The sequence below is a fragment of the Camponotus vicinus genome, unplaced genomic scaffold, assembly GCF_025532165.1.
Source record: "Camponotus vicinus isolate PSW18456_S1 unplaced genomic scaffold, iyCamVici1.0 SCAF_3, whole genome shotgun sequence".
NCBI classification, from domain to species: Eukaryota; Metazoa; Arthropoda; class Insecta; order Hymenoptera; family Formicidae; genus Camponotus; species Camponotus vicinus.
In genome coordinates, this window is record NW_028141967.1 from 24,674,627 (window position 1) to 24,699,452 (window position 24,826).

The following is a 24,826-nucleotide window of genomic DNA, read 5'->3' on the forward strand; positions in this document are numbered from 1 at the left end:
TCTTAGAATATTTTGTTCAGTATTTATTAACTCGTCGTTCAATCGCGTTTCTTCAGAAATATCAAAATACATATTTTCTAGAAATATGCGCACAAAATTGAATTGATAAAACGAATTTTATTCCATCGATGTAGAATGCTTATTCAAAAAGCAAATAGTAGTGTAATATCTGTGTTTCGAAAGAGAAAATCTATTCTTCTTCTCACGCCTTTTGCGAGATTTAATAGTTATTTAATAATAAGTGATTACATATAAATCAATTGAGCATCAAAATTACACATCTAATTGTAATATTATATATATCTTTTAGGTAAGTTATTATTACTTTGCTTCACTTATTAAGTCTATTTATCATCTTTCTCAGTATATTTTTTTAAATAAAAATGAATATCATATTTTTACCATATATTATCATACATATGATACGCTTGATAACAACATAAGATATGCAATACTATGAGAACGAAAGAGTAAAGCAGACGTAGATATTAATATCTGCTCTACATATTTTAATTTTCAAGTAAGAAACTTTGCACTTTATATTTACACGTTATTAATATTGTACTTTATATTTAATAATTTTATATTTATACGTTATTAATACTGTTGATCAAATTAAAAAAAGTTAACATTAATTTACGCACATTTGTAGCGATCGAACAAAAACATTTTAAGATGAGATTCGTCAACGAGGGCGGCTACTAAATTATAAATAATTTCAGTAATGAACAGTAATGAGAAAGATGATCCGTATGTATGTCAGTGATGCAATGACAGCGTCGATAAACTCTTATATCTAACGGGGCATGTTTGCTTCGTTCTATCACGCACACGTAGGTCAATTTATCTTTCGAGACCGTGGCATGTGTTACAAAATGTATAAAGTAAAATGTTTAATATCTTAAAGCTCTTTAACGCATAATTTTCACTTCCCTATTTATAAGATACTAAGAGAAGCATCGTACGCGATATTTAAAATTCCAACTTTCAAAAAAATCTTTTTTTACTCCAACTTTTGTTCAATCACATCGCAAAATAACATTTTGTTTAATATCCTGCGAATAATCGCTTTTATCAAAACGACGATTCATTCGGAAGAATACTATAAAAATTCGAGATAAACGCTTTGAGCTAAAAAGAGTATCTCCGATTACGAAATAATGTCGAGTGAAAGGAGAGGAGGCATGACTGGACTACGAAAGGACGTAATATCACTCTGTTGGAGAGTTCGACGACACGATCGGGAAGGAACCATAATCTCTGTGGATCACGTTTTGCACGAGATGGTTCAACGAACTCGAATCGCTCGCGAAGCGAGCCTGTACTTTTTGGCTTCTATCTTTAAGGTGAGGAAGAAGCAGACGGGATCGCGAGGGGAGATAAAGTAACCGAAAGAGAATGACAGGCCAGTGGATCTTGCGATTAATTATGTCCCGTTATAATTTTATGCGCTTGCAATATTAATCGAATTAAACGCATTAATTTATTTAATTTATTTAATTTATTCGACTAATTTTAATATTGAAAAAACCGTTTATGTCACGTTGAGTCTAAAATTGAAGATTGCATAGATTACTTTTATATTAGAATTGAATCTCTTTTAAGTTTCCCGAGATTAAAAATTTTTTCATTAAATTTCTTTCTCTCTGAATAATTTATCTCATCTGTCCAAATAAGCAACTCTCGACGGATTTTATTACTACTCGTATTTCATTAGGGAGGACTGTCTTTTTTTATGTCATTATTGTTGGTGTAGTATTTTATTGCACCGGCGTCGGATCAAGTCTTTGTTTCGATATCGTAGCACTAAGCATCTGTTTATTACCTCTGGCAGCTATCGCTGATCGAGAGCGAGTGAGTTTTCTATCCAGTGCTTTAATAGTAACGCGAGTAACGGTCGGACGATCGTCGAGAGTTTACTGATGAATGCACGTAAAATCGGTGAACAAGCAGATAAAATCGCGGCTTACGGATTCCAAGAGACAATATGTTTGCGGTCGCACACATTTATTGAAACGGGAAGCCGATTGGCTGCGGTACTTTAATCCTTATGGTAAACATCAAACACTCGCGTGTCCAAGCATTTCATACAAGATTGTATTTTAGTATTTTAACGTATAGTAGAATTTCCACTAATTAAACGAGGTATCTAAAGAGATACAAGCATTCAAAAAAACTTTCAAGCGAATTTTTCGACAATAAAGCAAAGGATAAATTTTATTTACATTTTAGAAGAATAAATTTTACATTTTAGAAGAATAATTTTATTTTTATTATTATTTATTTTATTTTATTATTTTATTTTATTTTATTATTATTTATTTTAAAAGAATAAATTTTATTTACATTTAGAAGAATAATAAAAATCTACAAAATGATAACAGTTATATTCTGTTATAAAATATTCGAAAAAAGTAGAACGTTCGAATAACGAAAAAAAAGAGCATATGTAAAATATGCCATCTTTTATGTGCGAGAGAACCAGATGTTATTTACAATACGAAAATACATTTTTACAGTAGTGTGCCTAGCTCTGTATTTACTCAGCTCTGTTTGTTCAATGTGCTGGTGTCTTCGGAGCATATTACGCGATCTCCAATGTCTCGGCACGTCGTTGCGTAAGTAGGATTACTATGCGAGCATGCGACTCGTAACCTTGAAAGCAGACCACAAGCAAGCATACGTCGTGTCTCTCTACCTACGTCCTGACGTCATTTCATCGCCATGCTCGACCGAGAAGATGGAAACTCTTGGTGACAGTAGACGTTACTCGCGATATGAAGATATGAATATTTAGGTCATAGTAGTCTCGTGACAAAGATACAATTGTTCCTCTAAAATAACCGCGTTTGCTTCTTAATGAAATGCTTCGATTCTTCCTTAAAATCTTACCCACACGATATAAATATAATAATTTTAACAATGCGATTAAATTTCAGCTAATTCAGCTAAAAATTACAAAAAATTAGTCTTACGTTTTTGGAGATTAATTCATTAATCCATAAATTATATTGCGACTTGACAATCCAATTTGGAAATAACACGTGTAAGTATGTTTATTTGGCGACATGTCCTGCCTCAGGCTCGCTAATCACCAGATTTATGAGAAAATATATCTGACAGTACCTACAGGCGCATTGCTAAAACATAACTGACATATCGTGGGCAGTGGACGTGAATTATCGCGGCTATTTCCGGAAGTACATCATGGAAGGAAAGGAGTATACATTTCCGGAACCATATGTTTGAATATACGCTTTGTGTTTTACGTGCTACGGATTAAGCTTCACGAAATACGTCCAAAGTGTCTGTCCTATTCCAACAACTCGTTGCATAATCAAACATAATACATATGCATAATTTTTAATAAATATTTATTCGCTTTTAATGTAATCATAATTTATTCCCAACAACTTTTAAACATTATTTTTTATTTTTATAATAAATATTTCTCTTATATATCTTATATATCAATTTTATTTCACGAAAAAAGAAGAATTGAACAAATAAAAGACATTAACGTTAAACTGTTTCGTGTTTCGTATACAATAATTGTGCAAATTAAACTTGACCAACTCATGATGTTAGCAGCTATTACGACATTTTATAGCAAACATTACGATGCGCTCGTTATAAATACTTCAGCAAATTTTCGATATAAAAATGCGCTTAAAAATGAGAATTTTTACGTCGCAAATTATTATATAATCTCGGAGCATCCTTCGAGGGTTCAACGTTTCGCGAAAGGGATTTAATCGCGCACGAGCCTGCAATCTCTCTCTCTCTCTCTAAGGTGGAACAGCAAATTACTTGGCACGCGTGGAGATAATCCTCGTAATTAGTCTACGAGCTCGTCCGTGTGGTCGCCGAGTAAAAAGCATCGCGTCAGATTTTACGGTCCTTTATCCCGACCGAATGCGCGATGCTCGCGCGACATTCGCGGATCATTAGCTCTCTCGAGCTCTTACGCCTTTTCTTCTCGGCAGATTTATCGCGCGTCACGGAATAAAGCGCCTAATTATGCGCTTAAACGTAACTCGGATCCCGTAAGTTTATTGCTCCGAGCGCGTCATCGGAAATTACAATTTCATTACGGGATACGACAGTGCATTCCGCCACGCCTTCGATGACATGATAAATAGAATGCTGCGATTATATTAATTAAACGCATTACGGAGATAGCACGCTATGCAGGTAGTCTCCAAGAGCGGTTTATAAATTTATCTAGAGTGTCTGCATCTAAATACAAGGATGCGCACTTATCGATTCCTTGATAGCGCTGCCGCATTCCTGGCCTTAATTATGTCAACGTACTCTCTACGCGTACGGTGTCAATTTGAATTACTTGCGGGATTTTCCATCGGGACGAAAACTCGGAGAAATACCTTTACCCAAGTTATCGAGAGCAGCCAATAACTTTGCTGTTGATAAAACCGCGAAACAATAGAGCCTTGATTACATTCCTGCGTCCTGCTGCCAAGTCTAATGGAAATTGTACGTGTCACTCTTACCCGCTTACTTTATTCTCAGCGGTTTTTGTGCCGTAAGGGAAACAATATATGCCAACAAGATGTTGTAATTTATTCTCTCTTAGTCGCTATGGTATTATTAGATTAAATAATTAATCTGTACAAGATGGGTTTTATGTACCCTAGACTTTATATACTCGGATAAAATCTGTCTGGAAAATGACTTTGAGATTTGAATTATACTCATTAACCCGACTTGGCTTCCCTCTCATCTCTAAAAGATGCAAATCCGTCTTCTGGATCAGCCGATTTTATGAATAAAGTATTTTAGAGTACCGTTAACTAATCATTTTGCATTTAAATATTAATAAGTTATGATAAAGTGCGAAAAGTGATATCGATTTCGAGTAGAACTTGAAGCCGGATATTCATAAAGCTTATTCGCGTAGTAAACTTATACGACGAATAAAAACCGTCGAGGTTTTTCAGAATTCACAGATCGTTTCTTCGAAACACGAGTAGGATGAAATACAAGAACGGAATATTCCCTGGATAAAAGCGGAAATCCTGGCAATTTAAGTAGGTTTATTGCACTGTGCACCGGCTTGCACGCACATGTCCTGCAGGATAACACATGTCCTATAGGACAACGCAATAACGAGATTAAATTGTCGCGTGATGGAACATCGATACACGCGCAACGATAAATTTTATTACGGGAAACAAACATATACGGTCTGCATACTAACTATTATTTTAGAAAAAAAGTCTGAGTTTGTATATATATACAGGATGTTTCTTAATAAGTGCAAAAAATTTTAGGAGATGATTCTTTGTCAAAGGAGGTTTTTCATATAAATATATACTCCTACATCCTTCCCTCTGTGGAATTACACTCCTCCAAAAATGGGGATAAAAATTAGGTTTTTAAGTTTTTATTATAATTTTGTTTTTGTTCCAATTTTTCCAACATTTACTCTAATTTTATTTTTATTTTAAAATTTAACTTCTCGTAATTCGAAACCTATGTTATTTAGCATCGTGCCGTGCACGATAACATATTTTATTTTTTTTCTTGAAAACTACTAATTTTATAAAAAAATAAAAGAAATAAAAAAGTTTCTAAGTAAATCAAACTTTTTAATGCATATTTTTAGATGATTATAATCCGGCCCATTAAAAAGTTTTAATAAAAAATTGAATAGGGATTGCTAGTTTCATCCCTTTATAACAATACGGGAGGCTGAAAAAAATATTAATAAATAACCTTTTTACTAGTAGAAAATATCCACCTAATTTCATTTTTTTCACTTGTTCCAAATTTCAGAAAAAAATAAAAACTTAATTTTTACCCCCATTTTTAGAGGAGTGTAACTCCACAAGGAAGGATGTAGGAGTATATGTTTATATGAAAAATCCCCCTTAATTTTCAACAAAGAATCATCTAAAATTTTTCGAACTTATTAAAAAACACCCTGTATATTTAATATTTTTTAATTATAAAAAACAATTCTTCGACAATTTAAAGAAATCTGATATTACATATCACATGCAGACATGTGATATCGGTTCAATCGGGAGCATCTTGTGTGAGGGAAACTTTTAAGAGTGCAATAAAAATAAAGATAAAATTTGAAAAATGCAGACATACCGGTTATCGAGCCGGTTCGCGACAAATTTTTTTTTACGCGACACTACATTTCCTCGACGCATTAAATATTTCTCTATTTTCACCGATTCCACGGCCAGGAAGCTGTCAGTTTGGGCTTATTACATACCGTAAAGTATAATTGCTCACTTAACTCCATTTTAATGGCGCTCGCTTTCCGCAACGCGTCGACGAACAAAGACGCTCGCGTTTTAAGCTTAATTAAATAAAACGTTCGTGCAAAAATGCATAAACGTACCGACGGCTTAAACATTAATGCGATTGCACAAAACGCGACGAAATAATCTGCCGTGCCATGCTCTAATAGCCGTACTCAAGAAATTGCTGCTGATGCCAGTTTCAAGTATTCCCGATCGAATCGTTTGGCTGAACGACATCATTTTTGTCGACGACGAATAAAAGCTAATCGAGATAACCCATTTAATTTCGAATAACTACTGAAATAGAGATGTAATTTCAAATAATTTAATTTACGTATAAAACACGATTTTGGAGCTACACTTATAAATATATGTACATAATTGAAAAGAAATAAGTTACATATATATTTTGATTATATAATATTATAACTTGATAAATAATATTTTAGAGGAAAGTGCATCGTGCAACAAAGAATCGGTATTCAATTGTATTTTAAGACACACACATACCAGGATTTTCTTTTAACGTAACGTATAATTTTACCGCGTCATACAAACGGAAAGCTGATTGATTAATCTTCAATTTCATTATATAACTAACAGAGTACAATTTTATAAATAAATCACACGCAAACAGAATTACGGATAGATATACATATAATATAGTTAATTAAATATAATATAGCTTAATTAAAAGATGAATATCTATATTTATATTTTGGAGTACAGTTATATATTATTTAATATCAATTAAAGAGCAAATAGAAGGAGAGAGATTTCAAAATTTATCGATATCACATTAACGATAATGTATAAGATACCCGAGTGATATAAATACACGGATAAATATTAATTCAAAGAAACAAATGTACAGGAAAAAGAAGTACATCGACGCAAACGCTGCATAATAATTATCACTTTATCAATATATCAAAATCAGCTGATCAAAATAATAATCACTCATAACTTTATCATTCGCCCTTTTCACGTTTTACCATTCACCCTTGCCAAAAATCCACCTTATACCCCGCCCAGTTAAAAGTCCACGATATAAAGATGCGATTTGGCGCGGCGAGGGGACAAGGGAGCGCGAGCGAGCCGCGGAATCATGAGGGGAGAGTATAATGACAAGTGCGCTTGGGAACCGATAGGACGGGGGAACGAGAGGAGCGGGCGAGCAGAAGACGGCGCAACGAGTAGAGGAAGGAGACAGAGAGAGAGAGAGAGAGAGACGGAACACGCGCGCGATCCGGGCAGCTCGGCCGCGTCGCTCGGCGTCGGGCCTCAGTATGCCGCGCAGCGCGCAGGCTCGCGTACACGTTTCTCGTCCCTCTCTTTCTCCCCTGTCGCCTTTCCGCCCGTGCGCGTCCTCTCTCTCTATTTTCCTCGCCGTCTCGCGCGCGCACCGCCCGACTATTTACGCACGCTCCGTATTCCTCGCGTTATTACGTACGGACGTAACGTACGTGCGTCGAGCGCGTGTGCATCGGTCAGTTTGTACGCAGGTACAAACACATCCCGCGACTGGCTCCTCTCTCCTCTCTTTTTTTTTTTGTTACCCGCGCCTCTTCCTGCGCTCCCGGGTGAACAGCGAGTGTGCGTACGCGTGTGTATATACGCGGGTGAGTCGGTCCTTTTTTCTCTCTCTTTATGCACTACTACTCGCGCGCGAGCGTTCAACGGCAGACAGGTACGCGGAGGACACGTCGCGTCACGCCGAGTCGATTAACGGAGTGTACTCGCTAGTAGTACGGCTAGTGGTGCGCGCCTTTCAACGAGGGACGCGTGCCCCAGAGTAATAAACCTCGTGGACGAGGATCGAGTCCTTCCTGGATCTTTTGGAAACCGACGAGCGCGATGTCGACTCGCGTCGCGCGACCCACATACACGGTGACACGGTGACACGCGGGGCGAAAGTGATCGGGAGAGTGCACGCGGGAAAACCGAGAGCCGTTGTTCGCCGAGAGTGTCCGGAGTAACGGAGCAAGAGAGAAGCGAAAGGGCGCGAGTGCGTAGACGAGGAAACGAGAGGCAAGAGTGAAACGGTTGCGAAACTCCTCGGGGCCGAGAGACGTGGCACGAAATGAAGCGAGCGTATCCGCGAGCGATCGATAACTATAGCGGCACTATAGTCGACTCGGTGAATAGCGAGCGGCTACCAGGCAATCCAACCTAACGGACGACGCGTGACCTCCAGGAGCGGCAAATAGGTAGACAGGTACGCCGCCCGATCACGGGGACGATGTAGAGAGAAAGTCGCGTCGCGTTTTTCTGCGCATCGGAGAAAAGACTGTCAAGGAAGGAGAGAAAGGAAAGAGGGAAGAATGCGCGTCTCGAGGACGCGATGCTCGGGGGACTTTACGACCGGTCGGTGATTGTCGGGATCGACCAACGATCGATCTAACGCGCCGGAAGATTCCTCGGAACGACCGAGACGGAGCGTTCCAAGCGGAACGCGGACGGAGAGGATTAAAGAGCGAAGAGGAGAAGACAAACGGAAGAAGGGCGAGAGAAAGGACGAACGAAAGAGAGAGAGGGTAAGGAGCGGTGAAAGGAGGATAGAGAAGGAAGATATCTTATTTTTAGCAGCGCCGCAAAAACCGGTTCCACCGAGTCCGCTGCCGAGGGAACCGATAGCCCTCGCCAAGGGTTTTCGAGAGAGAAAGATATAACACATATGCAGATGATAAAGGTGCGCGCGCGCGCTTGTCCTGTCGAGATAGAAATAGCGGGGGAGAGAGAGAGAAAGAGAAGACGCTTACATTTATCGGGCGCTTTACAAGAAAAATATATGACACGGATCTAAAGACACTAAATAAAATAATAAATCACACATTTTCCTAAAAAAAAAATTGGCGCAATTTTCCACACGTGTGAAAAATCGAGACAGGATCTCAGGAAGCAGTGACATTCACGCGTACACGAGGAACGTGGAATTTCGCTTAATCCGATACGCGCAATTGTCTTCCATCCCGCCGCACCTTGCTCGCCCCCGCCGTCCCCTTCTCCCCCCCAACCGTGACCGCCTCCGCCGCTCCTCGCTCTCTCACGGCATCGTCTATCGATTGCATGCGTGCGTACGCGACAAGGCGGCTGAGAGATTCGATTATCGACCGCGACGAGGACGACGACGCATCGCGTGACTTCGAGATTAAAAACGCGACCCGACACCGGTTGGCACCGTACACGGAACCATCAGGGTTTCCGGCTGGAGTCAAGGACACGCGCGACAGACAGGATCAAATTCCTGCGTTTCAAGTAAACAAAAGATCGATTGTTAATCTAGCGAAATTTTTCTTTACCCAGGACACGAACAAATATCAGTTCGATTGGGAAAAATTGATAGAATACTAGCGATCGATAAACATGTTTCGTTCGTCAGGTAGGAGCAATGACCGACGTTAATTGGGAAAATCGATCCCCGCCGGCGGTATCGAACCGGCTCGGGGCGCTTAATTTCCGGTCGCGTCACATGCACGTCCAGTACCGGCGAAATTAAATCCGCCTGTAATCAATTGATACCTCCGGGGCGAGAAACGATCGCCGAATCGCACGGTGCATATCGTTGGTAAAAGCACGTCGAGGAGATCGATGTGACAGGTGATCGATCCGAGCCTCTCGCTGTCATCCGAGCGGATCGTCGATCGGCGATCGTCCGCGACGACGAGAGTACCGTTCCCGTTCCGGGCGGGAGCCGAGGATCGCAGGATCGCAGGAAAACGAAGATTACGGCATGAAGAATGGCAACCGATTCTTCGAGCACTCGTCAGGGCGGTGTGAGGGCGGTCGCCACGACGACTACCGATCCGCAGCGGAGCGAGAAGCGCGCCGTCGCGGCGCGGGGCGCCGCCGGCGCGTTGGCCCTCGGCGTCGTGGCCCTCGTCGTTCAATCGGCGGCCACCGGGACACCCACCTGGGGATACTTCTCCAATCCTGACGGTGAGTCACTGGCCGGCGCGTGATCGGTTTTATCAATTAAGGCCGTGAGTCACTTTGCAAATAAGCAGATTCCTTTTCTCGCGGAATCCCCGACTGTTGTCTTTGTCGAAGTTCTTAATTTCGCATGTGCTAAAGAGGACTTTTCAAGAGTCTAGTCTCTTACTCTAGCGGTATGAGAAATGATTTTTAGGGATTTTTTTAAGGATATTAAAAATTGATCTTTTTGACGTTTCACATATGTTTTTGTTGACGTTTAAAATACATTAGTATTGCCGCTCCTCGTTTAATTGTCTGAGATGAAGAAGCGCGGTCCAGTTTTATTCCGTAGAATTTTTTTGAGATACCGAATCTTAATTATATGTAAAATTAAAAAAATTTGTATATATTTAATATTTTTTTAATCTTTAGGAAAAAATTTTTATGAGCAAATTTCAGCAAAATTAGAAATTAAATTTAACTTTGAAATGATACTACTTTATATTTTTCTAATCAAATTAAATTCATTATATTTTTTAACATGTTTAATTACGTGCAAAAACTTGTAATAAATAAAAGGAAGCTAAATATCCCAGATTTAAAAATACTGTTTAAACATTGATAAAAACACATGTAAAACGCCAAAAAAATCTCTTTCTAATATTCTTCAAGAAAAATTGTTTAAATCACCAATTTTTTATATTATTAGAGTAGATCCAGAGAAATGAAATTGAGATATCATTCCATTAAATTTTTGAATGGAACATGATGGGTCGATCGTTAATAAGGTCGCCTATTGTGCACCGACTTGTCTCCCAGTTGTCTTATATGAATTATTCGCGATCGACACGCATAATCTATTTTTGTCACAATTTGTCACAATTTGCTCCACGAAAGATTTCTAAGAAAAGGGGAATATCGTTTAATTAAGTTTTAATTAGCGCGTGTGCATCAGTGCACGAGATCTGGGGTTGCGTTGATACCAACAATTAAGAAAATCTGCTTAGAGTTGCCATGTCTTCTTACAGATTATGGTCACACTAGTATTATAAAGGGGGAAAAGGAAGAGGAAGGAAGGGAGTTGAATTAGCATTGACCGTTGATGTTCTATAATTAAGGCCAACTTTACTATTTCTCGATATTACGATATCCCGTGCAAGACATATGCGATACATTATTTCACATGACAGGTAATGGGAAATGTAAAGTTGCATATTTCGCCGCGTATACATTCACGCATCTCGCAGGATGATCGATAGCGGAGAGTCCTGTTTCGTCCGTGCACTGATTAGCGATGCAGGTCTTTAAGCACGTAACGGGAATATGTCAAAGGACGTTAGATTACGACGCTGGATTGGATTTATTTTCGTACGTGATAAATGAACAAACCGATATTGTATCCGGGATAACGATTTAGCTGGTTGGCACGAGATAACGCATAGCTTTTCTTTCAAAATATATTAACAAATTATATTATATAAAATGTTATAATAATAATAATATTAATTAATTAATAATAATAATATTTATATAATATTAATTAATAATAATAATATTTATATAATAATAATATTAAAATATTTATAAATTATATTATATAAAATGTTATGCAAATATTATATAAATGAAAATAAATGAAAAACTTTATCAGCTTTTCTTAAAAATCACAATTCATTCCTAATTGAAATAAATTAGCCAAAATATTTAAAACATTATTTTGAAAATATTATTTATTGATCGTTAAATATTAAATTTTTAAAAAGAATTATTAAATGTTATTACATGTTACATTTATTTTATAATTCTTATATATTTATGTGTTTCATAAAAATTGCGCATCTAAAGGCAATCCATAAACATTTTGCTCGTGCATCATCATATATTAATTAATTAATCGTGGCAATACATGTGCACAAGTTTTCTGTGTGAGACAGTTACAATTGACACTTCTCGTTACACACGTGTCAAAGGTATTTATAATGCGAAGATGACGACACCACGATCGCGATATGCAAGTTACATTAACAAGCTCAATCGAGCCTTTCTCGACTCCCAATTACAACTTATGCTTCTGCAACAAACGCGCATTCCGCGGATCGGGAATGCACGATTATCGCGAGTTGCGTTATTCCTCGCGACCATCGAGAGCTTCGCGGCGCAAGTAGAGCGTGTTAAACGGTGTTCGAGGAGCTAGAAACACATTTCCCCGCACTGTTCATTCATATATTCAGTCTGGCAGAATCAAAACGCGCCATCGGCCGGCCGGTGATTCTCCCCTTCTCGGGGAGGGGGAAGAGAGGCTGTGGTTTTACGGAGTGTAGTAAAGGTTTGACCCAATTCAGCGCACACACGGAGGCTTCCCGTCCCTATCTAGTCAATTAATTCCAACGGCTCCTTTTTATTGCAATAGGCGCCGTCGCCTTTTCCACGTCGGTCTCTCCCGGACCCGTTTCTCTCTCAGCTAATTATTACGGCAGCGTTCCGGAGGTAGAGTCTCGGCCTTCGACTTTAAACGCGATGCTCTTCTTGACGCGCGCAGTTTTCATCGCGAGGTGCGCTCTCAGTCCATCCACTCTTTGCGTAATCGCGTTAATGATGTTTCCTCCGCCCTGGTTAACGAGAGCAATTTGTCGTTCGTGCGTGTATCACTCGTTATTATTACACGTGACGTTCTCTCTCTCTCGCGCTTATTTGGAGAGCTGCCAATTATCCTTATTATTATACATATTTAAAATTTAAATGGAATAATTTTAATTAACATCCAAGCTTTTCTCTCGTATTATAATTCTTTTCAATTTACTTTACATGTTATTGACATTTGTCTCATTTTCATTTATCTCGGTTACATTTTTGGCGGTAAAAAGTCGAGTAAAATTTCGAGAGAATTATTATTATAATTAAACTAAAATATCCTCTTGGAAATCCTGATGCAATATTGCGCAAGTTTCATCGAGTTCGTATTTTTAAAATATCTACCTATAAATTCTTCCGCACGTACCACCTGCGTTACAAGAGTACCGTAAATCAACTCTCGCAAATCCTCATCCTATAATGACGACGCAGACTTGTTCGAGGCGAGGAGCTTCGACTCCAAGTGTACGATCGCAAGCACGCATACGTACGCGTCGTTTTCCCGTCTTCGGTGCATAATAAGCGCGTCGTCGCGACGCTCATTATCCATTATATTCCGCGATACAAAAGCGCGCTTCGAGCAACGACGATGACGGGACGTTGCTCAATATACCGGCGGCTCTCTCGGAAACCAATAACGCGCGGTTTCCTCGCGCTAAATATACAACGGCACACGTAATCCCTCGTATTCCGCGTAAATTGACGCCGGAGTAATATCGCGCGTAATCAACCCGTAATCATCTCCGACGCGACTCTTGGCTCGCGCGATTATCGCTCTAACAGGATAATAATCCTAAGAGCCCGTGCAGCACGGAACATTGTTGTAACGTTGCGGTAATATTGCGGCAATATTACGATTCTCGCTGAAAGGACCCCGCGGAATCCTTATGAAAAATGGCTTTCGGTCAAATGTTTCGAAACTTTGCAAAAAGATAGTTCTCAACATGTAGATTAAAAGTGTCCATGGGCATGAAGCTCTAAAAATTCGAGATTTTCAGCTACAGCCATCCAAAGTGGTAGATTTTTCAAGGAGTTTGAACCAATAAGGTTGATTTTTGGGCCAGAGCTTCGCACTTTTTTGATTGCATATTTGTATAGTTGCGGTCGAGAGCTTTCCAAAACACCCTATGAAAAGCTTTTTACGTTGGGGAAAGTGAAAGTTATAAGTCCTCAAAGTTTAAGAAACATAGGCATGTGGGAAGCATGAGAATTATCAAGACTATCTGATTTATGATTTTTTGTGCTAAGTAGACTGCCTTAATTGTGTGTGTGTGTGTGTATGTGTGTGTGTGACAGATTGAAAATATATACATGTATTTGTTATTTTATCCTCCTCTTTTTAAATACAGGCTTGGACCTGTCAATGGCAGAGTTACTTTTTTGTTTTTTTTTTGCTTTTTTTGCTTTTTTTGTTCCTACAAAACTTTTGTATTTACTACTTTTTTGTAAAACCTCACCCAACTAAGATAAGCTACCGTTGCCGAACTTCGGAATATGCTGCAGAAATTCAAAAATCTATCACTTTGGATGGCTGTAGCTGAAAATCTCGAATTTTTAGAGCTTCATGCCCATGACACTTTTAATCTACATGTTGAGAACTTTTGCAAAGTTTCGAAACATTTGACCGAAAGCCATTTTCCATAAGGATTCCGCGGGGTCCTTTCAGCGGCCCGCGAAAGCGACGTAAGCGCGCCGTGCGTCGTAGACGTAAGAGCGTTTCCCATACGCGCGATTCCCATCGTTTCCCGTCGCTACCATTGTCTGTCTCGCCGGCCCTCCGCTCGTCTCGTTCCGTGCGTAGACCCGCGTATCGAGGAGCATCGCGGAAAGAGAAATAACGCGACTGCCGCCGCAAAGCCTCTTTTCTTCCTCCCGCTCCGGAGAGAAAAATCTGCGGAAATAAAAGCCTCGAGAGACGCGCTTCCCACACTCGTCGCCGTTCGATAAACTCGTGGTCGCCACCGACGCACGCACACGCATGCATTAGCACGCTTTGTGCGTTGGCAGGTGTCCGCTGCCATATGTTGCCGCCGTTAAATATGTATTTATACGGGATGTTCCCGAAATAGACCGCCAACTTTGGTGGCATAGTTTCGACTCGAGAGAAGAATAAAGAGAGAGAGAGAGAGAAAGAGAGATCCGTAATTGATTTAAAAAAATATATCAACGTGAATGTACAGAAAATTTTTGACAATTTGTCTCAAAAAGATCCTTGGAATTTGTACGAGTGTCCCAAGCATTCTTATCGCGACAGGTATTTATCGCTCGAAAAGCGACGAATTTTCCGTTAAATATGTATTTATACGAGATATTCCTGAAATAGACTGCCAACTTTGGTGGCATAGTTTCGACTCGAGAGAAGAATAAAGAGAGAGAGAGAGAGAGAAAGAGAGATCCGTAATTGATTTAAAAAAAATATATCAACGGTAGATGCACGGAAAATTTTTGACAATTTGCCTCAAAAAGATCCTTGGAATTTGTACGAGTGTCCCAAGAATTCTTATCGGGACAGGTATTTACGAGGGGTAAACCGCTGAGGGCATTGCGGTGTACAGATTTGAGGCATTACTGAGCATTGCTTGGGCATTACTTGGGCATTATTAGGTTTTATTGAAGTATTAATGCGTATTATGGACGTTATTAAAGTATTATTAAGTCTTTTCTTTCAAATAATAATTTTAAATTTATTAAAATTTAAATTATTAAATTTTAAAAATTTAGCAGTAATGCCCAGGAATTGGGCATTAGTAGGCATTAGTGTACATAATTTTGATCAGCGGTTTACCCCTCGGGTATTTATCGCTCGAAAAGCGACGAATTTTCCGTTAAATATGTATTTATACGAAATGTTCCTGAAATAAACCGCCAATTTTGGTGGCATAATTTCGAGACGAGGATAAAGAGAGAGAAAGAGAGAAAGACAAATCCGTAATTGATTTAAAAAAATATATTAATGTTGATGCACAGAAAATTTTTGACAATTTGTCTCAAAAAAAAAGATCCTTGAAATTTGTACGAGTGTCCCAAGAATTTTTATCGCGACAGGTATTTATCGCTCAAAAAGCAACGAATTTTTCGTTAAATATGTATTTATACGAGATATTCCTAAAATAGACCGCCAATTTTGGTGGCATAGTTTCGACTCGAGACGAAGATGGAGAGAGAGAGAGAGAGAGAGAGAGAGAGAGAAAGAGATCCGTAATTGATTTAAAAAATACCAAATAACATCAACGTGGATGCACAGAAAATTTTTGACAATTTGCCTCGAAAAGATCCTTGGAATTTGTACGAGTGTCCCAAGCATCTTATCGCGACCGGTATTTATCGCTCGAAAAGCGACGAGTTTTCCGACCTATGACCTCAAGCGGAGTAAAAATATACCGCCAGAGTTTAGCGACCTATTTCAGGGACACCCTTTACATGTATAGGCACGGTCGCGTTCGCGCACAGGTACGCCAGGTATGTAGCTACCTGCGGTAGGAGCCCTCACAGGTGGCAGGGAGTACTGTTACGCACGCGCACTCTCGTCGTGCGTAACGCGAGAGCGACGATGCGCGCAGGGAAGCTGTTAATTACGGACGGGGAGACGGGTCTGACGGAAAGGTTCCACGATGAGAGTCGATAAGCCCGCCAACAACGCGACACGCACTTCTCTCCGTTTCTTCCCTCGTCGCGTAATTGTTGCTCGCTGAATCGGGTGGTTACGTAATATTCCCGTCTCTTTATGCGTTTCGTTTCAAAATATTGTTATGATTTGTAATCGTATTAATATTGCAAATAAATATTTTCGATAATTTTACATTCTAATAATATAGGCTTCTGAAATATCGAATCAATCTTTTTTACACAAAACAGAAATTTAATAGAAACTTTTGTCGATTTGCTGTAACTTGTTGGTTTTTAATTCTACTGATTACTTTAATTACATTTCTAAATGCGAAGCACTCTATTTCATTACTTAAGTAGAGATTAAATTTATATTAAAGTTTTCTTTATTATTTGACAGGTTTCTATTTCGATTTTTAAAATTGGAAAATTAATTGCACTATTACGGGCATCTACCGACGCTTTTACGATGTCATCAGTCCGAGCTCTCAGTTGCAATCGATTGTAATAAAATTGTATTGTTCACGAGATGTTAAATCCGACTCGTCAAAAATAGAACTTTTTAATCTAGATTATATACATGCGACACGTGCGTATATGTATACATGCAAGGATATGTAATCTAAGCTGCATTTACAATCGTGCACATGGCTGTACCGGATACACGGATTTTTCTAGTGGATACATATTCACAATTAATAAAAAAAATTTTAATTAAAAAGATAAAAATTTAATTAAAAGATTAAATTTTGTTATGCCTTCAAAGTCCACGACCGCAATTTTGTACACGTACGCGGATTAAAATTGGGGGAGTTTCTTCAATATTTAAATTCTATTCACCGGCGATATTTTTTATTTTTTACGATCGATTTGGAATCATTGAATTTTTCTTTTTAGACTCGCGGTTTATCGAAACTTGTAAAAACTGACTATCCAAGGTAATACGATGTAGACCGATGCTTTTCGCGGTTTTCCTGTTCGCTCGTCACATTCGGGAATGTCACATTCGAATTGTTGATCGATGGAATCCGCCGCTCTCGTGTCGGATCCGATTGATGACGCGTCATGGCCGACTCGTGAAACGATAGAACGAGAGCGTACCGTGCGATGCGTGTGTGTGTGCGTGCATGCGTACGTGCGTGCGTGGTTTATGTATAGAAAGAGAGAGGCATAAGGTACCGCTAGATGCCGGGGCCCGGGAGTCTTCGAGCCGGGAGTGCAACGGCCTTTACCTGGCTCTCGCTCACCCTGTTCCCTTCCTCTCTCCTCCCGTGGCTCCCCCGCTCTCTATGCGATCTTTCTCTAAAAATTACAGTCGGTGCGCGCGCGGGAGTTTCGTTCACCGGCACAAAGAGTCTCGTACGTAACGGAACACGGTGCATTATTATAAGAAATCCCCGTTTAAGTGCTTCATCGAGTTACGAAACGCCTTTCGAAGTTCGATCCCAAAACTTCTTTGTTTCGCAAGATTTTCGAATAGCTATGATCCTTGAAAAATACCTTGCGACCGATATAGATTGCGAATGTGTCAAACTGTAACGTTGTAATATATTTTTTTAACAAATCTAATGTGATGATTAATGTGTTTTCTTATAATAAACATATTTTTGATAATAAATCTTGTTACAAATTAATTAAAAGTACCTTAATTTTTAAGTAATTTAAAATTACTTTGATATTTACGTGAACGTAAACAATAATTTCAAACCAATTTATTAGATATTGGGAAATTCCAGTCAAATGATTAAATATAAAAAACACATTAAGATAATGTCATTTTTTATCCTAATTCCTTTATCGCAATTATTTCTAGAATATATTTTGGTTATGATATCTTTTTTCATGATATATAGAGAATATAATTAAACGCATTAATTTTACAATTAGTCATATTAAAATCTTCACATAAATATGGAAGATATAATTTTGGTTATTTTAACGTAATGAACGAGTATCATAATGATGTCATTAACGTAAAAGAAAATTTTTACGGTGTTTCTATAGAAACGGTTACTGTACTTTCTATACGAAAATGCCCATCAAAGGAGCTCGATAATATAATTCAAGGAGGAGGGGGGAATATGGGCGACGTCAATCGTATCGTTTGCGCTCAAATGTACAGCAGTCACACAATCGCAACTCAATCCGTTTTATCGCCTACAAAGCAAATTGTTGCATCCGTCGTAATTGCCGTGGGCTTGGGAATTGTGCCATACCGAAATTCATTGACGTAAGTTACGATATGTTTATGACGTGTCTTTAGTAGACTGTCGCACATTTCAAGCCTACGAATCGATTAAGCTGATATTTGCGAGGCTAAAGGAGCATATATGAAAAGAGCACATATGAAGCAATAATAAAAAGAGAAAGAGAGAGAGGGAAAATTTTATTATTTATATATAAACGAATGGAAGGAGGAATGGATATTCGACTTTTATTAATAATCATCACAATTAATATCCAATCCTAATAATTATTAATTGCGTAAGAGAATTGGAGGGGGAGGAATGTTTATTAATAAGCACAAATATATCCATAAATTGACTGCATTTTCGATAAAGATGCATTCACGTCAGCGTCGACATGCTTTACTTATTCGAATATCCATGTCTTGAAATTCATGGAATGCCAGGAATTTATCCTACGGCAAATTTCTATACGTTTCGTGGGCGTTTACTGTTATATTACACGATTATGGATTTATGAAACAGATCTCAATTTCGGAGAGAGTATATTTGAAATTTCGACAATATATATATAATTATTGTGTGGGCGATATGATTACAGGTAGAGTAGGCGTATTTTACCGCAGCATGTTATTCAATAATAATAATCGTAATCACATAATTATAATACGCGGTTTCCAGCGGTTTTTGTCAGTATTCAATTGTAATAAAAACTTTAAAAAATGTTTCTTCTTAGATTTCATTTACGTAATACAAACCCGTACATATTTAATTTATATATATTTGCTCATCAGATTCATATATATAAATATGTATAAATCATTTATAAACTTTTAAGATACATGAGAAAAATAGATTACTATAAAAGCAATTTCACATTTACTTCTTGAGAAGTTTTTGAAAAATATAATACTATGCGATGCTATGATCTAAATTTTAGATATAAAAAAATCTTGAAATTCACTGAATCCCTCTAAATTCGCAAAAAAGTTCGATTACATCGAGATAAAGTTGAATTCTCGAAACTTGCAAGAAATAAAAAATTTTTATCAAGTATCGACTGAGAGAAATTGTTCAAACGTAAAAAGAAATAATAAAAACTGCTATTATATCTATTTCTTTTTCCGTTGTAGTTTCTAGATTTTTATCTTTATACCTCTTTAAAACAGCTGTAATTAAAGACAAGCACATTTTTCCATTATTTTCTTACTGCGTTTAATTATAACGAGTATTATTTGAAGAATAAAAATATCCCTTTAAATCTCTGCAACTAGAGAAATGAAATGGCTCGCACAAAGAAATAATAAAAAAATATTATTAATACAATATGTTAGCGAGATACTTTAAACTGCAATTTACAAGATCAAAGAAAAAAGAAGGAAACATTATCAACTATTTTCTTGCGCGATATTGCTCGTAAATTCTCAACGTTCTACAATGGCCGTCATCGAAGAATTATATTTTGCACTTTTATATTTCATGCAACGTCAAAAGAAGATGTATCAACGTGAAGGCGCAAAGTTAAACGACGTTAGTGTAGCGACAAAGTATACGTAAAGTTTCTTGAAGCGACACAGGTCGCATTTTCCGACACAAATTTGCGCCGCGAATGTGGCAATAACGTTACACGTCGTATTTGCAGACGATAAATTGCGTTTATCCGACTCGCAGAGAGAAGCTCTCCAAAAGTTCAACATCCGGCTCGCCCGGCCGGAAGTGCAAAACTATGGACTGCATAGCGAATGCATGTGTGCGCACGATCGCCGTGTGTAACCCGCGGTTCGCGCTCGATGCACTTTCATAGTTGCAGCAACATTCGCGTTTGCACGCTCACCTTTCTCGTATGGATAATTGCCTCTCGTTGTCCGTAATAATCTTCGAGATTTAATGGCGGAGTCAAGAGAACTACGGCGAAAATGCCGCAGTTGCGAATATATTCGCGATAGAAAGACGATCGATCGTGCGCAAAGGTTTTTCGATAAAACTTTTCTTAAGACAGTTTCTCTGAAATGAAAATATATCTACATGTATGGAAGTAATCCCCCATTATGGAGCTATTATACGAATAGAGAGATATTTCCATTTTTACGAGAAACTTACGTAAAAATATGAAACGCAAAAATGAAAATGCATTTGATGCAAAGATCAAGACAGTAATATTTGTAATATTTTTATAGTAACAAAATTGTGAGAATTAATATAATTTTCTCGCAGAATGTCTTATTTTCTTTTTCCTGTCTTGTATTTTCTCGTCTTATATTTTTCTTTTTTTTGGCAATAATTTAGAAATATTTTAAAATTGTTTATCAATTAAATTAATACCCTCGATTGGAACATATAAAAAGATCAAAATATGATTTGCAGTTTTGCCGAGCATTTCTTATCTTGAATTCGATTTCACATCTGTCAAGACTAGAATCGTGAAATTACGAGAAAGGAATTCAGCAGCATGATAGGCGGAAGCGCGAAGGTAAATACGGGCGATTAAAATTATGGGTTTGCGCTTCGGAAGCTCTATCGAGGTAGGTTGTTATTGCCGTAATCCCACGGGATAATTGAAAAATGACAGCAATGAAAAGCTGTTCTCACGAGCCGCGAATTCTTTCTCTGATCCTAGAATCTTTCGCACATCATATTTAACGCTGTTAGTACGGCTGTTTGATCTTCACGTCCGTGAGACGAATAATATTGTACACGATTTTCGCGTACGTGAGAGAAATTAAACTCATGGAAGCTGATAAAAAATGGCATATGAATAAGAAACTTGACCGCCATGACGTCATGCTTTACGATATTGTCAACCTTCATTGCGTGATGAATCAAAGATTTCACGTAAATCGCGAGTGAATCATGTATATATTTCTCAATGGACATCGGGTTTAGTAGTCACAAACCGCAATCGAATCATTCCTGCAACTAAAATGCTACGAAATCTGACTTGTAAATTTTTTACTTAATACTTGTCAGTCTTCCGAAAGAAATACATGCAAATTTCAAAATTGTCAGAGAAAAAAATCAAGGTAAAATTGTATAAGTTTCGTAAATTATTAAAGTCTTGTTATTTTGAATAAGCAATTAATATGCGTAGATATCAAATCGCGTCGAGGAATCTTTTTATGAGAAGAAAATTTAAATAAATTTGCGTTTTCCCGGAAATGAAGGAAATCTCTACGAATTGTTACACGCTCTTAAATCCAAATATAATTTTGCGTCATTCATTACGAGCAGATTTTTTTGAGATAACCGACGGATGTGGCGCATTTCGTAACGATTGCAAACGGGCAGGCTACACCCAGGTCATGGTTCGCGTGTTCGTGCCGATCGTGACGCTGAGATCTGCAGGATGTCATGTCGATAATAGTCCGTATTTAGCATAGATCGGTGCCATTACAATGGTTAATCGTTAGAACGGCAAGACAACGTCCTCCAACGTGGGCTCTTGGTTTCTTTCCTACTCTTTCTAGACCATTAGAGGCTAAGATGCAATGTGAGCCGAGACGAATAAAAACGAAACGAATGTGTGTGTTTTACGTGATATCTTAATAACAATTTAATTTATATTAATTTATATTAATAACAATTTAATTCATATTAATTTATATTAATGACAATTTAATTCATATTAATTTATATTAATGACAATTTAATTTATATTAATTTATATTAATAAGAATTTAATTTATATTAATTTATATTAATAAAAATTTTTTTCTTATTGTAAATGGAAATAATTATTTCACGCGTTCTCCAAAATTCGTATTACATTATTTCGACTTATATAGATACAATAAAAACGCTAGATATATTGCACTTTGGTTGCGAAATATAAAGTATCTCGTGACACATGTTAAATTGTGTCACTCGATTTTATCAAGTACCTCGACGATGGATTGGAATTCGCTGGATAGACTGAATATCGGATACAAATATATACACACACACACACCGATGTGTTTGTCACATGCCTGTTATTCTATATAAAATTTCGAACGCATTTTTTTTTGCAATTTATGATACACGCGACAACATTCAACGAGATTGAAGGCAGTGAATGCAAGCTCACCTCATGTTATAGCGATATTGTTACCGTATCACCGAACGGATATGTCGTGCATTCTCGGAAACGAACGAGCATTGTGCAATAACTATGGATGCGCATTTCATGCAATTGTCAGAGACAAGCCCGTGGCGAGGGAGGGGAAGTTATAAATGATGAATATTGGAATCAGCTTAACTATTGTTATAAATTTCGTAACCGTTACAAAGTTCCAATTGTCTTAACATCGACAAGTGAATACGCATCGATCGTTTTTATTCAAAGTTTTTTTAATCATCATCTTTTTATTCGTATCTTCAGTTATTATTTACAACTCATTTTCGATCTAATTTTACAAATTTAATTAAATTAAGATTCACAATTAAATTAAAAATTACTGAACGTTTTTTAAAGTTTATCATTTGATCGCCGAGATTATGTAAGATTATCCAAGCAATTTTTAATATATACGGTTGGACATGATAAGATGAGATCGGCTCCGTTAGAAAATTGCAATTGTCTTAACATCGACGAGTGAATATAAACGCATCTATCGTTTTTATTCAAAGTTTTTTTAATCATCATCTTTTTATTCGTATCTTCAGTTATTATTTACAACTCATTTTCGATCTAATTTTACAAATTTAATTAAATTAAGATTCGCAATTAAGTTAAAAATTACTGAACGTTTTTTAAGGTTTATCATTTAATCGCCGAGATTACGCAAGATTATCCAAGCAATTTTTTAATATATACGGTTGAACATGATAAGATGAGAATAGCTCGGTAGAAATAAGACCGAATTCGAACAACTGAAAATGATCCGTGAAAGCCAGATCCTTTCATGGAATAACGTAAGCTACTTAAAGCTTCCGGCGGAACAAAAGCACGGAATAGAGTAGAAGAGCGAACTGTAAAGCCGGCCGGGATTGGACGCGGGTGGCGATATTTTTTTCGATGGGCATCTCGGCGCATGTAAGCCGAGATCCCTCGTAAGTTATGAAACAGGAAGAACGCTACATGACTTGCCACTTCGCGCCCGAGAATGTTCATTTATATCGAAAACGGATAGCCACTTATCGTCGCGCGAGATTAAAGACACGACACCGTAATTGATCCCGCCCATGATGCGCGTGTCATACGACAAAAAAGACACATCGCAAAGATTATGCGACACGCAATGATGAAAAGAAAGACAGTTATCCCGCCGATCGCGACATCCCTTACTTTTTCGGTGAATGCCTTAGTTAAACGCTTTAATTTCAACCTTATCTGCTCTATTCAATTTTATTTCTAAAATACCGAATATCACCTACGATCAATCATCCCGTACCAATCATCAATCATCAATCATAAAACAATCGCGAAACGTTTCTTTCACGATTCCACAATTTTTATCATTTATCATCGCCCACGCTAAAATTTACGAGCTGTAATTTGGCCGATACGTCGAATATGATACATACATACGTCTGTTAACCCTTTCGTACCTCCGGCTTTCCCAAAAGAGATATGTTTTATATGAAGACAGTTTTATAGGTTTTGGGGGTGCTGATTCCAAATTTACCATCAAAATTTAAATTCAAGATGGCGACTATGAAAAACTTAAATATCAATATATTTAAAATATGAGCTTAGATTTTATTTTTTTAAATATATATTATGTTTTTTCCGGAATATACACCCACATGTTCGATTCGTAGCGTTATTATACACTTTTTTTTACAAGCGGCGCATTTGCCGCGAGACTTAGATGCCCGTCGCACGCGTCGTCTTACTTTGATTACACATATAAAATATTATAATATTTATCATAACAAAGTTGTAATCACATTTAAATAAAACTTTAAGTTTATAATTAGCGCATAAATTCTATGATTTTTCGATTAATATATGGTTAAGCTTCATTCTCTCAAAAGTTTGATTTTTCGCAAAGTTTAAATAATTATATTTTATTGTAAACATTACGTTTCAAAGTGCGCGATTTTTTACATGTAGCTTGAACCTTCTTCTTTAAAACAAGCCAAGGTAAAAGTCGATAGGATTATTTGTTTAAAAGTTATGATTTTTTTCGTAGGCGGGACATATATGTCCCGGAGGTATAAAAGGGTTAAACGGGCATCGTGCTGACATAAGGACGAATCGAGTTCGACGAACGCTGGACGCGAATGGGA

At 37.6% G+C, this 24,826-nt stretch overlaps 1 protein-coding gene across 1 annotated transcript in view; it reads left to right on the top strand.

Annotated features, from left to right (window-relative positions):
* The first annotated feature begins 7,556 nt into the window (after positions 1–7,556).
* Positions 7,557–24,826, top strand: part of LOC145967918 (uncharacterized) — a 45,574-nt gene continuing 28,304 nt past the window's right edge. The window contains exon 1 of the mRNA XM_083093005.1: positions 7,557–10,217. Within this exon, the coding sequence (XP_082949131.1) occupies positions 10,019–10,217 (199 nt within the window). The 5' untranslated portion in view covers positions 7,557–10,018. The remainder of the gene's footprint in view (positions 10,218–24,826) is intronic.